General features: G+C 51.9%; 1 protein-coding gene across 6 annotated transcripts in view; it reads right to left on the reverse strand.

The window, feature by feature from the left end:
- ARHGAP26 (Rho GTPase activating protein 26) overlaps positions 1–15,036 on the reverse strand; it is a gene marked incomplete at its 5' end in the record, with an annotated part of 146,781 nt that overhangs the window by 59,829 nt on the left and 71,916 nt on the right. For all 6 annotated transcript variants that reach the window (XR_013957839.1, XM_080627465.1, XM_080627464.1 and 3 more), the window contains 2 exons: positions 44–109; positions 7,131–7,167. Coding sequence is in view for 5 of the 6 variants with exons in the window: in XM_080627465.1 (XP_080483591.1) it covers positions 44–109; positions 7,131–7,167 (103 nt within the window). The remainder of the gene's footprint in view (positions 1–43; positions 110–7,130; positions 7,168–15,036) is intronic.

Consider the following 15,036-nt stretch of genomic DNA (forward strand, 5'->3'; position numbering starts at 1 on the left):
GAGGCCGTCCCCCAGACCAAGACCACCTGGTGATGTGCTCTACCTCTTGTCTCGACAGCGTGTATGCACTTCTTGATAATGCTGAAGCCGATGTTATCCAGCTGGGCAGCTGCAGGGGGAGAGGAGAGAGAAGCGATGAACACCGCGCAGGGGGCTGGCTCCACACCAGCACAGCACTCACCCGCAGCCAGTGCTGACACTGACAGCAGCACTGGACCACGGCTCGGGTGAGGTGGGGAAGGAGGAGGAGGTAAAGGGAATCATACATTATTTTGACACAACAAATCCTTGGAAACAGCAAGCAGCGTGCTTGAGGAGCCCCAGGGAACTCCTGCACCTCCTTCCAGCTCTCCACCCGGCCAACCAAGCTGGAGGGATGCCTTCATCTTGAGGCCATCTCCATCACCAGTGGAGATGCTGGTGTGGGACTGACCTCCCAGGCTCTGCCTGGGGCACTGGGTTGCCTTGGATTCCTTCTAGGGGCTTTTGAGGTGGTTTTGTGCAGATGCAGGTTTTCTCAAGAAGTCATGTGAGAGGTTAGAGCACTGAAAAGTGACGGTAAAAGAAGAACTGGGAAAGAAACAAACAGAATAGAGAAGCAGGAGATAACTGTGAGCAACCACTGTGAAGGAAAACAGTAAAGAAATCGAAAGAAAGGTGAAAGTGTGGAGGTAGAAACATAACATGGAGAGGAGAGAGCTGATGACATAGCGGTGGAAGAGCGATAGGGACTGGGAGATGGGAAGGGATTTCAGGTCAAATCTCTATGGAAGCATCTCCTGTGCCCAGGGAGAGCGGATCTGGTCCTGAGGAGCAAGGCAGCACCATCCCAGTGCCTGCACCCTGCCTGCATCACACGTGGGGGGGGCAGGAGTGTCTGCCTCAAGTGATGCAAAGGCGCAGCTAACCAATCCTGCCTCATGAACACTACTCATTACGTCCCGTTCACCCTCACTCGATGCAGATGTGCACAGTTCAAGAACAGCCCCTTCTTTTATTAGCACAAATGAAATATTTATTTGGTGCAAATTAGGATGTCCTGAAGGCAGCTGCCTCTGCCTAAGAGCAAGATCTAAAACATGCGAGTTAATGGGATGTAAAACTCAATTAACTCACGCCATTGCAGGCTTTCACATTTAATTTCAAGGAATTACTAACACACGGGTCCAAATACCTGCTGGAACAATTCATCTTGTAGTCAGCTCCCCAACACTGCCTGCAGACATCTATTTGTTAAGGAAAATGACTTCTCCCCTATGTAAAGGTTTAGGAAACCTTCCATACAGGAGAAGCCTGCAGGGAAGGGTGAGCAGGGTGCCCTGGGATGCAGGCCTACATCAAAACCCTTTTAGGGATGCATCTGCCCCTGCCACCATCCCGCCTTCCCTAAGGGAATGCCGTGTTGTAAGGGACACAAAACTGCATTTGATGGAGAGCGCAGCGGGCAGGGATCAGAGCCCAGGGCTGGCAGTGTCCTCACAGCACGGCACGTGCAATCTCAGCCCTTGCATTCCCCTTGTTCACATCATTACTTAATCACAGAGCCTCGGCTGCTCCACGAGGAGCTGCCAGCTGATCGGCTGCCTATGGTTTGCTCAGTGCAGGCCCTTCCTAATCACTTGTTTTGAGTTCTCTGCTGGTGGCATTTCTTGTTTGATGAATGGCACAAGAACCTGAAATGCTGAAACAGTAGCACAGCTCTATTATGTTTTTCTGGGCAAGCACACTGAAGTGCCAAGCCAACATAAGCACACAAGTTGCAGTATGCCTGTGCCATAGGACGTGTGAATACCCCAAAGCTCCCGGGGCCTTTGCTTGGCACCTCTAGGGCCCTCCTGGGCTGCTCTCAAGCACTCTGCAGGCATGGATGCAGCATAAAATCAATGCCACCAGTGGGTCACAGCCTGCTACAGAATCACAGTCACTGAATGGTTTGGGCAGGGACCCCTTCCACTGGAGCAGCTTGCTCCAAGCCCCTGTGTCCAACCTGGCCTTGAACACTGCCAGAGATGGGGCAGCCACAGCTTCTCTGGGCACCCTGGGCCAGCGCCTCAGCACCCTCACAGGGAAGAGCTTCTGCCTAAGAGCTCAGCTCAGTCTCCCCTCTGGCAGGTTAAAGCCATTCCCCTTGGCCTGTCCCTACAGGCCCTTGTCAGAAGTCCCATACCCCAGATCACTGACAAGCACAAGGATACCTGAGAAGCATAAACCACAGTGTACAAACCCTTCTGAACAAGCAAACCCAGTCCAGCAGGCTTTATTAGCCTCAGCTTAGCACTGGCCATAACCCTGACCTCTTGGTACCCCAGCATGGTCCTGTTGCAGCCAACACAGATCACCACTTCAGGCTCTCCCCATGCACTTGAAGTGCCAATCCCTCCCATAAACCAGCAGTGCTCCCCCAGTCCCTTGCATGCCTGAACTTGAGCAGCAGACACCTACAAATGCATGACCCTTCCAGAGCCCACCACCCCATTGCTGAGCCATGGGCTGGGACCAAACCTTCCCAGGTAAGAAGCCACCCAGTCCTTCTGGATGGGAGCGACCAAGCATAATCCTCCTAAGTAGGTGAATAAGCTCTTCCACTCGTTAGCAAGCTCTGGATCAGGAAAGGTGAGGGATTTATTTGCAATAGTTACATCCAGAAATAATATCTGACTAAATACCCAAAGTGCCTTTCTTCATCCTTAAATTTCACTTTTTAACGAGCATTGTAAAAGCCTGATTTCCCCTCCCAGAGAAGCAGCTTCTCTTTGTCTCATTCATTTACCCAATGATTCAGTTCAGCTGCAGCACAGGTCAAACCTGGATTGGGATCTGCTGCTGCCCAGATCTTACACTTGCCCCAGCAGCTCCGTGATCCACAGCCCTGAGCTTTGGTTCAGCAGCTTAGACCTCACTTAGCTTCTGGTCGAGAGTGGCTGCAGGTCAGGATGTGGTGAGAAAGAAGGGGCAAATGATGGCCTTCTGGGGCTGGAGGGCAATGCTGCACGAGCATGCCCATGGCAATGCAGCTATGGCCAGACCCATCCTCGTCCCTGCTCTGCTCCATGCCCTGGCAGCAGGATCAGTGCAATGAGAGGGTTCAGCAAGACTGGCAAAAAAAGGGGAAAAGAAAAGAAAAAGAAATAAGAAAACCCCTGCTCTGCTCTATCAAAACCCCACCAGAGCCACGTCTCCAGCCAGCCGACCCCAGTGAGAGAGCAGTGAGAGCTGCTGCTGCAGCAAGGCAGGGGCAGGAACACATGCACGGGAGGAACAGGACCCACAGCCCACCTCCAATGGATCTCGGTCATTGTGGAGCTGCCTCCTGCCATCACTGGGGTCAGGAAATGGAGAGGGAAGGCAGCAGGGAAGAGCAAACTCAGAACAGCCTGGCCCGTGTGTTCCTTCACTGTTCTCAGCAGGCACCCCTAATCCCCAGCCTGGATTTGAATCAGCCCCTCAGCCATAGCCAGGAGTGGATTTACAAGCTTCTATTACCAGAGCAGTGTTTTCCCCATTCATGCATTCAAACCCACAGCAGGGGCAAACCCCACAGGCCTGCCTCCTGCTATTCCCTCTCCCTGAGGCTCTCATTCCCCAGGGGAAAGATGTAAAACACAGCCCCAGGCCAGGCTCCGAGCCACCAGCTCTTCATACAAGAGCAGCATTTTGATGCAGAACTGACATGCAGTACTCATGCTGCAGAGACGTATTTTACATCAGCAAAGGCGATACACGTCACTTGCATTACACACACACCCCTTATCTGACCTTCATGTATCAACACATTCCTAGCACTACTGAGCTGGTCTCCTCCTGTTCTATTTTTGCCTAGCAGATTATTTCTATTTAATCCACTAATTCCTCTCCTTTACGCTGATATGGCGTATCAGAGCATCGGGAAGGGGTAAGACGACTGAATCAGCTCTGCTCAGCTTTGCTGACTCCAGCTGTGTGCATCGGTCACGGCCACACAAGGTCACAGTGAGCAATCCTGCATCCCCATGCACATTTCTGTGCCACACAATGACGTGCCTCCACCGTTACTGTTATGGACTCTGCCATAGGCTTCATGGAATGAAGAGCCACAGAGAAAGGGAGAAACCAAGAAGCAGAGACCAGAGAAATGAGTCTCAAAGTACCAGTGAGCTCCCAAGGCTGGGAAAGGAGGATTGCTGGGGAAGGCCAGGCACCTGCAGACCAGGAAGGCAAGGGGCTTAAGGTCTGTGAAGAGCTTATGAAAATAAAGACAGCTTTTGATGGAGTCCTGAACTAACAGGGAACCACGTGGGTACGGAAAAAGGAGAGGGAAATGATGGCAGGGGAAGGGACAGGAGTTCTGTGATTTTCCATTCAATAAGCACAAATGGTCTGCAGGATTTGTACCCACAGAGCAGGGCAAGTCGTCCTGGTTTGCAACCCAGTGCATGTAAATTCACCTGGCTCTGGTGGCTCACTGACACCGCTCACCCCCACGGCTCAGCACTGCTTCCTCCCAGCCCCGAGGAAGATCAGGATAAAGCACCCTGCAGGCCCATGGCCATCTGGCCACACAGCACGATGCAAAACCTGAAAGCTCTGTAAAATCAGATAGAGGCCAAAAAGCAGAGCTCACTACAGCACTGAGAGTCTCCTTCAGACCAACCGGCGCACAGGCAGGGAGCAGAGGTACGCAGGTTTTGGGGGTCAGGAATTGCATCCGACTCCACTCAATCACTGCACACATTTCGAGTCCTCATAGGAAGCGCCTGTATCAAGGGCTGCGTGGCAAGAAGCCAGTCTCTGAATCAACTCTAAGTGTAGCTGGTGAAGCGAGCAGTTCACTACAGACACAGCTCTAACGAAGGCTAAAGCAGAGGCAGATGACTGAACACAGCAGCGGAGCCCTGCTCGGAGCCGTGTGTGTGAATAATTGCCACCAGACGGTCTGAAGCCCTGCTCTGTATGCAGCCTGCATCCGAGGGTGCCAATGTGCTCCCTGGTGCCGGGGAAGCACAGACAAGGGAGGGAGTTCTCTTGTTTAAGACAAGCCATCAAAATGGAAGAGGTACTAAAAGATAAGACACTTTGCCAAAGCCTCCCCAGCTCGTCTGGTGAAGACACGCAGGGAGAAACTTGGCATTTGGTGTCTCCATCAAAGTCTCCCTATCCTTTGCCAAATCCTGAGCTGCTCCGAGAGGCAGGACCTGCGTGTGGGCTGCGGTACCACCAGCCCTGCAGACAAACCCCATCCACAGCGCCGGGCTGCGAACCCACATGGGAGACAACCATGGGAGCCGCCACCAGCCTGGGGACAAACTGGCTTCCTCCTCAAAGCCACCAGCACATCCCCAGCACGGGCACCCCGCTGGGATTGCATGGTGCTGGCAGCACAATGCACCCACTGCACCCACGCTCCGTAACCGAAGCGCCGCAGCGGTCGGCAGCACCACTCAGCCCGTTCTGGTAGCTGTACGTGGGCATTTATATGCCAGCAGCAGCCACCACAGGCAGCCCCATCACCTGCAGACCAGCCCGGCCCTGCCCACACCTCTGCTAACACAGGCCCTTGATGAGGCTGTGGACAACTAACCATGGGCAGGAGCTGGCCTTCAGGCTCAGAAAGAGCCTGCAGTGAAGAGCCTGAGTGAAGCTCTCACTTCAAGAAGCCCTTAAAGAGGTTTTCGTAGCCCCAGCCTGGGATCTGTTGCAAGCTTGGCAGCTGAAGACCGGGATTAGACCATAGGAATAACCCTGGGGAAGTCATGGACACTTGACTCGAGCTCTTACCACCTCTAAAGAGCTGCTGTTACTTTGCAGGATGACTCCAGCGTAAGTCACAGCCCCAGGAGGATTTCTGGCTGACAGCACGTAAGATGGGAAGGTCACGCTTTGACAAGTGCTTCTTTCAGAAGTGGTAATTACTTCACCGAGCCTTCCTCCCAGCCCTGGTGTTTTTCCCTGCTTCTGCATCACCCCTCAACAAAACTTAGACGATGGTTATTATAACACGTTCCTTGAGCCAAGTCACCACGCACTGTCCTGGCAGAGGCAGAGGTTGTGTGCAGGGAACATGCAGAGCAGTGACAGTTCATAGCCAGGGTAGGACACGATTGAGCAAGTTCTCTGAGCCTCAGAAAACTCACTTGGCCCCTCGGTAAGAGATGGAGCACAAAGCCAGGAGGAATACATACAGAACAAGATGGATGTGCAGCCAGTAACATGGAGGAAAAGGGAGAAGCCACATCAGAGAGAGCAGAGAGGACAAAGAAACTGTTTTGTGCAAGTGCCCAAAATGGGTGTGAGGAACATTATCTGCAAATCACACCTATTATTGTGAGAAAAATGCTTCTGCTCCAGAGGAAAATGCCCTGGCTGAGGCAGCATGAAAATGAACTCTTTACTACCCATCAACCCAGGCTGGGCTCCCTGTGACCGATGGCTTCAGGAGAAGGAGGGAAGGGATCGGAGTTTTGAGCATTGCAGTTATGGCAATTCAAACCTACTGGGAAATGGCTCAATTAAGGGTTTTGAAACACAGGACAGACGAGCCAGGACCAGGTGCAACTGCTCCTCTAGGAAGGAAATCAAGCGCTTTCTTGACTCGAGCCTGTGATTGCCCGAACTACAATAAAAACAGCTTTTGTATGTTTAAGGGCTCTTGCTGACAATCCTGACTGGGCAAGACCTCCTCACTCTTTCTATGTGCTCCAATTCCCCTTTGGAAAAGGCACACTCATCCTCCACATTCTGGTTCAGAAAGGAGAGCTGGTTGGTCCAAGATGCCCCCTGCACCATGGCTCTGATAAGGGACAGGAGCTGGTCCCAAGGCACCCCAGCATCACTGCTGCAGCCTGGGAACACCAGGCAAATAGTGGGCAGGAGGGGAGGTGTCAAAGTTACAGCTGGGCGCTGCTCTTCATAGGCCCAAGTCCCACCATCGAGCTCCTGCACCAGTTCCCTGCTGGGTGCCAGATGCAGCCCCGCACTGTGGCCACCATATGGTCTCCACACTGAGCCTCATCACCCCACATCCCTGCCCAGGGGAGCACAGCCCAGCCCGGTGCCACCAGCACCGGCAGCTCAGCATCTCCTGCTGACCTCCAGAGCCTGCACACCACAGCACAGGCACCTCCCCTGGGGTCTCATCGGGGAGAAATACTTACTGCCTTCGCTTTGGTTGTCCTTGTTCGAGTTGTAGACCTGGAAAACACAAGAAGAAAGCCTTATGAAGCTCTGCATGCACCGGGAAGGGACTGCCAACACTTCTGGGATCACCGCGACTGGGGTCTGCTGTCAGGAGGACCTGCCTTGACCTCTCCAACAGCGAGGGCCCCAGAGACCACCACAGCCTCCTGCATTCAAAACCTTGGGTAGCCAAAGCTTTGGAGTGGTATTAAAATAACAACTAGGTCAGGTCTGAAAACAAAAGAGTGCAAATGGGATGGACTAGGTAAAAAACTAGTTCTAAAACTAGAAACTACAGCAGCTTCTAAACAAATCCAAGGTAGGGCTGGACCAGCTGACATTTAAAGTTCCCTTCCAACCCAAACTATTTTATGATTGATCTCCTCTATGCTCTTCTCAAAGAGGTTATAAACTTAGAGCAAAGCAGACAATTCCCTTGGCATCTTACAGGCATTGCAGGACCATCTGGTAGGTACAACTTGGTCAAGCAGCAGGAAGCCACCCTCACTCACAAGTGCTTACAGCCTGAATAAAGGAGTCAGGCAAAGATCAAGAGAGGAAAAGAAATGTCATTAGCTTAGAGAGGACTTGAAATGCATAAAGATGAGGTAACAGCTACAGCGACAGAGCCACTCTCTGAGCCAATGCTGGGGCTTCATCCCCCTCCTATCTTCAAACATTATCATATCCCAGAATCCCAGCCTGGTTTGGGTTGAAGGGAGCTTAAAGCTCCTCCAGCTCCAACCCCTGCCACGGGCAGGGACCCCTTCCACTGGAGCAGCTTGCTCCAAGCCCCTGTGTCCAACCTGGCCTTGAACACTGCCAGGGATGGGGCAGCCACAGCTTCTCTGGGCACCCTGTGCCAGCGCCTCAGCACCCTCACAGGGAAGAGCTTCTGCCTAAGAGCTCATCTCAGTCTCCCCTCGGGCAGGTTAAAGCCATTCCCCTTGGCCTGTCCCTACAGGCTCTTGTCCAAAGCCCTTCTCCAGCTTCCTTGTCAGCCCTCTTCCTCTGGTCTCTACCACTGCTATACTTCAGTTACTTTATATTAAAGTAGTGGATATAATAGAAAAAAGGAAAACAATGGCAGAAGGGTTTAATCACAGCTTGAGGACGATTTAAAAGCGCAGCATAAGGAGAACTGCGGCTGTAAGCAGCTCAGCTCAGACAGGTTGCATTTCTCCAGCTCAAAGTGTTTAAAAATAACCCTTCCTCAGCCCAGGGCAGACACACACACACACACACACACACACACGGTGCTGTGTGAGTGCCACAAGCCGGAGCTGAGCGTGGCAGCATCCATTAGAACAGGATAAAGGCCTGTGCAGGGTGGTACCCACAGCATCGCCGTGCACACCCTTCCTCTGCCGGGAACAAAGCTGGGAGCCCCTTCCACAGGGAGCCCGGGGAGCGGAGCCCATCACATGCTCCCTCCAGAAATAGCAGGCGGGGAGGGAAAGTTTCCACAGGCGATGTTGATAGCAACACACGAGGCAGCAACAGCCACACATCCGCGGGGAGCAGGAGAGGCTCCGAGCCACAGGCAGGCGGTTCCCAACCTTCCGCTGCAGGCTCCCAATGACCGATATTAACACTGACAGGGATTCGGAAGCCGCCCTCGGGTACAAGGGTCTGGTCCTTGCTCTTGGGGTTCCCACCAAGAGCTCCAGCAGAAGCACGAGGCTGGAAGCCGGCAGTGTGATGTCCCCAAAGGAGCAGTGAGCACAGACCTCTCCACTGGGTGCCCCAGCACCAGCCCGATACCTGCATCACCCACACCAACCACCCCACAGAGGGCTCTGTAGCACATCACCGACAGCCACTTAAACAGATGCTGTCTTGGAGGGCACCCAAACACGGGCTATTCCCGTGCTCCCTTGCAGAGAGCCACTGGAGCTGCTGCTCCACGGACACGCTGCGGGGCTGAGAGCAGCTCTCACCCCCCACACGGCTGCATTAGAGAATGAAATGAACCTGATTCTTTGTCTCCTGCAGGTTTACCTTTAACAGAGGGAGGAGACCTGTCCCTCGATGCCATCCAGGGCAGCAGGACGCTTGCATCACCTCCGCCACCCAGGACACAGTCAGGGAAGCACAAATCTAATGGCATAGCTCAAAAGTAGGGGCTTGGGGAGAGACTGAGCCCTCAACACTAACTCCCATCTTCCTGGAACCTTTCCCAAGGAGCACGTTCCCTCTCCCCCAGCCAGGGCACCTAGCTATGCTGTGCAAGACCAAAGTAGAGGTTTTCTGTTTCAAGGGAAAATCTATCATGCCACATCTGGCCCCTGGGGGATGATTCAGCAGCAAACCCAGCTGTAGTCAGCACGTGAGCTCTCCTCCAGGGAAAACTCATGTTTATATTAAGAAAATAAGTGAAAAGAGGGAAGGAAACCAAGAGCGGGCTGATCCCCAGCACTGCTGCCCTGGCCACGAAGTCAGCCTTCCCCAAAGAAGCTTCCCTCTTCAACTTCAGTCCCTCTGTTGAGCACTCATTGAGGGGACACAGCTTGAGGTAACTCCTATTCCAAGGCTTGCAGAGGCACAGCCTTCCCCTGTGCTGCGCCCTGGCTCACCCAGACACAGGGTTAACACTACACACAGTACCAGGGTGACTGGGCTCTTACAGCTTGGCTTTTCCATCCTTCTCCCAGTGGTCTCCTCCACTGCCCTGGCCTGAAGGAGCAGTCGTGCAGCTCAAGTTATGGCACACAGTGCATCAGCTGCAGGGAAGAATGTGTCTGGCTGCATATTCCTTCTTCTAGTTTGGTTACATGAGACTACAGAGAGGCTGTTAATCATCAGAGACTGATCTTTAATTAAAGAGAAAAGGACAGACCAGGAAACACGAGATGCTCATGCCATTAACTGCAAAGCATGCACACAGTGAAAAGGAAATTTCATGCAGAGGTCAGCTGTGCAACCATAAACCAAGGAGATAATGTCATCCTCCATCCATCTTGTTAAGGACAAACCTTTTATCCATTGTCAGTGTGGTAATCCATTAACACCACTCTACAACATCAGGGTTTTAACCAAGCCCCAATTCTGCAGTATCACTTCCTTCTCCAAGGAAAACATTACCTTTAAAGAGAAATCATTTTCCTGCACCACCTCAAGCCTTCTGAAGAGCCAGATTTTTTTAGGATAAGAGAAATTTTCCAGGATTAAATCACAGAATCCCAGATGGGTTTGGGCTGGGAGGGACCTTAAAGCTCCTCCAGTTCCAACCCCTGCCACAGGCAGGGACACCTTCCACTAGAGCAGCTTGCTCCAAGCCCCGTCCAACCTTCCTTAAAGGCAGGTCTGCTGCAGGGCCTAACGCTCAAAGATGCATTTCAACATTAAGCCTCACATACAAGTCAGTCAGTTGATGGAGCAACCTCCCTCCCTGTGAAAGGGTGCTGCATTTTAAAGAGGTTCTTACTATTCATTACACCCAAGTCTCCATCGATTACTGACAAAACTAAAGTTACAGACTGTGCAGACAGGAGCATGCTTCCCCTGCAGCATCCTCCTTGTAGCTCCATCACACCACTGTGCTGTCAGTTCATCCTTACAGCACTACAAATAACTATAAATCAAATCACTTCTGCTAAGGGAGGGAGCAGTGGAGGCCCTACGCTCCCCATGTACAACATGCTCTTCAAGCCACCTACTACTGGTGAGCAAGCTCCACAACCCAGTCCAAAACAGCAAACCTCAACGTATGCAGAACCTCAGCACTGCTGGGGAGACCACGGTGAGCATGGGGTGGCACAGGGCTCCAACAATAGAGCCAGCACGAGTGCAAGGGGATAGTGTGGCTGCATCTCGCAGGGTGACCACATTTAATACACGAGAGGCTTGGTGAGAACAGGAGGGGACAGGCAGGCAGCTCTGCAGACACACATCACCCAGCACAGAGCCAGATGATAAGATACCATAAAATATGTGTGTTTTCATGTATACACACACACCATTTTCCTGTTGTTAATACACTCTGGAGAAAACAGACCTAAACCCAGAAAGCTTCTCATGAACTAAAAAGCTTCTTTCACTTCTCAGTATTAGTCAGTGACAGAGGGGAGGAAATCTGAAAGCAGAAAGCTTTGCTGAGAGGTGAAGAGCCTGTGTCTCACGTACCATGGGTGGGAGCAGGCACAGTGATAGAACTCACAGAACTGGGGCCAGTGACTAACTGGGAGCCAAATCCCTGCCTGCAGCACTGCACTCGCTTAAACATCACGCTCTCACTATTCCCATTTATTCGTATCTTCAGAGCCAAAATACCTTTACTAGGAAGTTTCAGAAGTGATGTGTATAGAAAAGAATATGTATTAACTCAGTACCTTTGCAGCTCTTGATGCCTTGAATTTAGTTTCCTAAATTCATGCTGTAGATGGTCAAACATTCTGAATAAAATCAGATCCTATCTTTTTTCAGTGGAAGCAAATGCTGCTTCAATTCTGCAGAATCACTGTGATTTGGAAGCAAAACCAAGGCATTTACAACTTATTACTGAACAATTCTACAGCCACCACTCAGAGCCTGACACCACCCTCTGCCTGTGCACAGAGAGACCAAGAAGAACCCAATCCATCAGTTTTCCAACCTGCTCCTACATAAGTCATACACACGAGCATGCAAAGAGCAATCAGGTATGTGGGTGGTTTGGGATGGAGCTGGATTGTGGGAGAAGAAAAGGAAAAGGAAGTAGCTGGGGTTTGAAAGGGGAACTGAGAAAAGATGATGTTGAGTAATTTTGTTTCCTCGTTTCAGGGTTCACACTCCTGCCCATGGTGTCTATTAACCTCCACAGTGCATTAACTGTGCTCTCACATGCAACTGCATTTGTGCACACATCTTGTAGCTGAATATGCTGCATTTCATACACAAAGCAGGGTTTCATTTAAAACTCAGAAGGGTCCAACCTAAGCTGTATCCCTTGGAGGCTCCACAGATCCCAGCACAAAAATCAGCTCCCAAAACCTCTCAGGTTCCACCGTGGGCAAGGAAGTCTGTCCAAATGGCTAAAATCTAGAGGAAAGAGTTGTCTAGATGCTCGGAGGTGGCAGTGATTTCTAGAAAGCCTTAGGCACCAGCAGCCACTGGCAGAGGGATCTCCATTTGAGGAGGAACCCACCATTTCAATCATGCCCAGGCAGGGAAGGTTCCACCTTCCATTCCTTTTACCAGTGCTGGGACCTACCCTTCAACCCAGACTTTCCATTTGGACTAAAACTGCTGTAGGAATGGGCCGGTCCTGCCAGATTTCCTCAGTCTCCCTGGAGGAGCGCGGGGTTTGGAAAGCCCTGAGCAATGGGAGGAAATGCTGCAGTTATGCAATTTCCTTGTGATTCATATTCAGAAATCCTCAAAACAACCATGAACGAGTTTTTCAACTTTCAGCTCAGAAGATGCACAAGCCAAACGCGCAGAAACACAAAGCATTATATTCCCTCAGAATTGGTAGCCCGGCTGGCTCACCAGCCACCCAAGGCAGGCTGTGAAGACCCGGGCAGGAGGAGCACACATTTCACATGGGTGTTTTGCAACCTTTTCCTAAGCGAGAAGGGAACGTGCAGTGCAAACCAGGCTGTGGACTGGAGCCCAGCCACCGGATTGACTCAGATGGAGCGAGGCAGGGTGGTGTCTGCAGCACCCTCAACACCCCAAAGCTGCCAAGGCCACTGCACGAGGGCTCGCTCAGCCCCACAGCAGGAACCACGTGCTGGGGCTCTTACACACTCCTTTTCCTACCCATTCAATTACCCTACGTGAGAGGGGCAATAGAACATCCACTTGGAACAAGTCTTTCCTCTGAATGTCCTCACTCAGACACCAGCCACCACCTGATTACTTCTCCACAGTCCAGATCCAGATCTCATCCCCTTCAGAGCACAACAGAACCTGAAACACATCAAGATCAGTCCTGGAGAATCTGTTTCCAATCCTACGCAAGGAGTTGGAAGCCTGGGAAGCAGCAAGCACTAAGGAAAAGGTTTATGAAACCAATCCTGCAAAGCCCAGACACAAATCCCTGCTGGATGATGTTGCACAGTGCTCAGGTGCTCTTAGGAGAAGGCCAGAAAAGACTTAACTCCTGCATGCACTTCAAGCTTTGGCAGCACAAAGTCCCCTGTGATGAACTGCAATGAAGGTGAGGACAAAGAGGCTCTGCATGGAGATCTCAGCCCCACCTCTGCAGAGAGCCATCTCCCACAGCATGCATGGGAATGCCACAGGAATATGGCATAGGCATGCCTGGGGAGGGGAGTCCATAACACACCCTGCCCCCTGCAGCAACAGGGGAGGGAAGAAAAGGAAGGAAAGGAAGAATAAAGATAAAAAGAAAAGAGCAGGATGGGCACGGGTCCACACAGCACCAGGCAGGTTCCTCTGCACCTGATGCCCCAGCCCTCTTGGCACCCCACTGCAGAGCTGCGATGCTGGGACACAGCCCAGCAGCAGGATCCCAGCACGGCACAGAGCAGGAAGGCTCATGTACAAAAAGTGTTATTTCCTTGTTAAAAGCAGGACACCTGGCAACCTTGATGAAATCAGCCCTTGTTTCTGGCTCTGCCTTATCAACCCAGTTCTATTTCTGTCCCAGAGCCAGGATTTCATACTACAAGCAGGATTTTCAGAGCTAGACTACACCGTGTTGTGGCTAGAAATAACCTTCCTTGCTCTTCCAGCCAGAACAACATAGATAGGAGTAAGATCTTCCCAGCCCGCATCCCTGCAGGGGGAGGGAAGGAGAAACTATGCCTTGCTTCCCAAGTGAAAGACTTGGCAGGGCAGCAGAAACCCACTGTGAGATGCTGGTTTATGTCATTCAGACCAAGGCTGTTCATTTGGAAGAGGGTGGCCCAGGGTCCCTGGCAGCTCCTTCCTTCCTTCCTTCCCTCCCAACCTACTGTTCAGCATCGAACTAATGCATTGCATTCAGAGCCCCCCTTCACCTCCCTCCTCCTCTTTCCCTGTCTTTCCTCCAACATAAATTTCATCTCAGAACTCACACCAGTGCCTGAGCCTGATTAAAAGCACAGAAAATATCCATCAAGAGTGAAGCATCGGGGGCTCCAATCCTCAACACAGGTCCTGCTCCTCTGCCGCCCCGAGCTGAACTAAATGATGGTTCTAATTAAAAACAAGCCCACGTTTTATTACAAGTGCAGGCATTCCCCAGGGCCCCCGAGCCGGAGCAGCGCGGGCTGCCCGCCAGCCATCTGCACCGCTTAGCTCAGCGCAGTTATACAACCCGCCGCCTTTGTCACCCAAGGAGCAACCACCGGGGCAAAGCAAGGAGAAGGTTACCTGGGAGAACGCAAGGGGAAGAGTACCTGGGTCAAACTATGGACCTATCGCATCTACACAGCAGAAAGAACTGGTGCAGCAGACACTTGGGGGTAGGTGGAAGGGATGGGGAGCAAAGCAGCAGTCTCTATGATAACTAAAGGTCAGCTGGTGCAGAAAGCCACATTTTGGGGATAGCTGCAGCAGGGTTTCACAGAGCAGCGTCTCCAAGCGCAGCAGATGTGCTCAGCTCACTCAAGCACTGATTAAAAGTGAGAACTTGCACTCATTCAGCAGCTTCCCCTAAGTTTTCTGGGATGCCTGAGCAACAGCTCGCACATCCTCCTCCGCCAGCTATCAGCGCTGGAGCCCGGCCAGCGCCCGCTCCCCCAGCACACACACACCCTTCCTCCTTTCAACGTCTACTGATGAACGAGGAGCCTCAGCGCATCCAAACCATCCTCATTTCACAGGACAGCGTCGTCTGTATTTTTAACATCGCTGTAACAGAGACGTGCCTCACGTTCCTGCTCGGAGCAGAGCTCTTACACTGCCCGCTCGCTCTGACAGTGGCTGGTGGTTTAATGCCAAGACTGTGACATC

The sequence above is a fragment of the Psittacula echo genome, assembly GCF_963264785.1.
Source record: "Psittacula echo genome assembly, chromosome: 11".
NCBI classification, from domain to species: Eukaryota; Metazoa; Chordata; class Aves; order Psittaciformes; family Psittacidae; genus Psittacula; species Psittacula echo.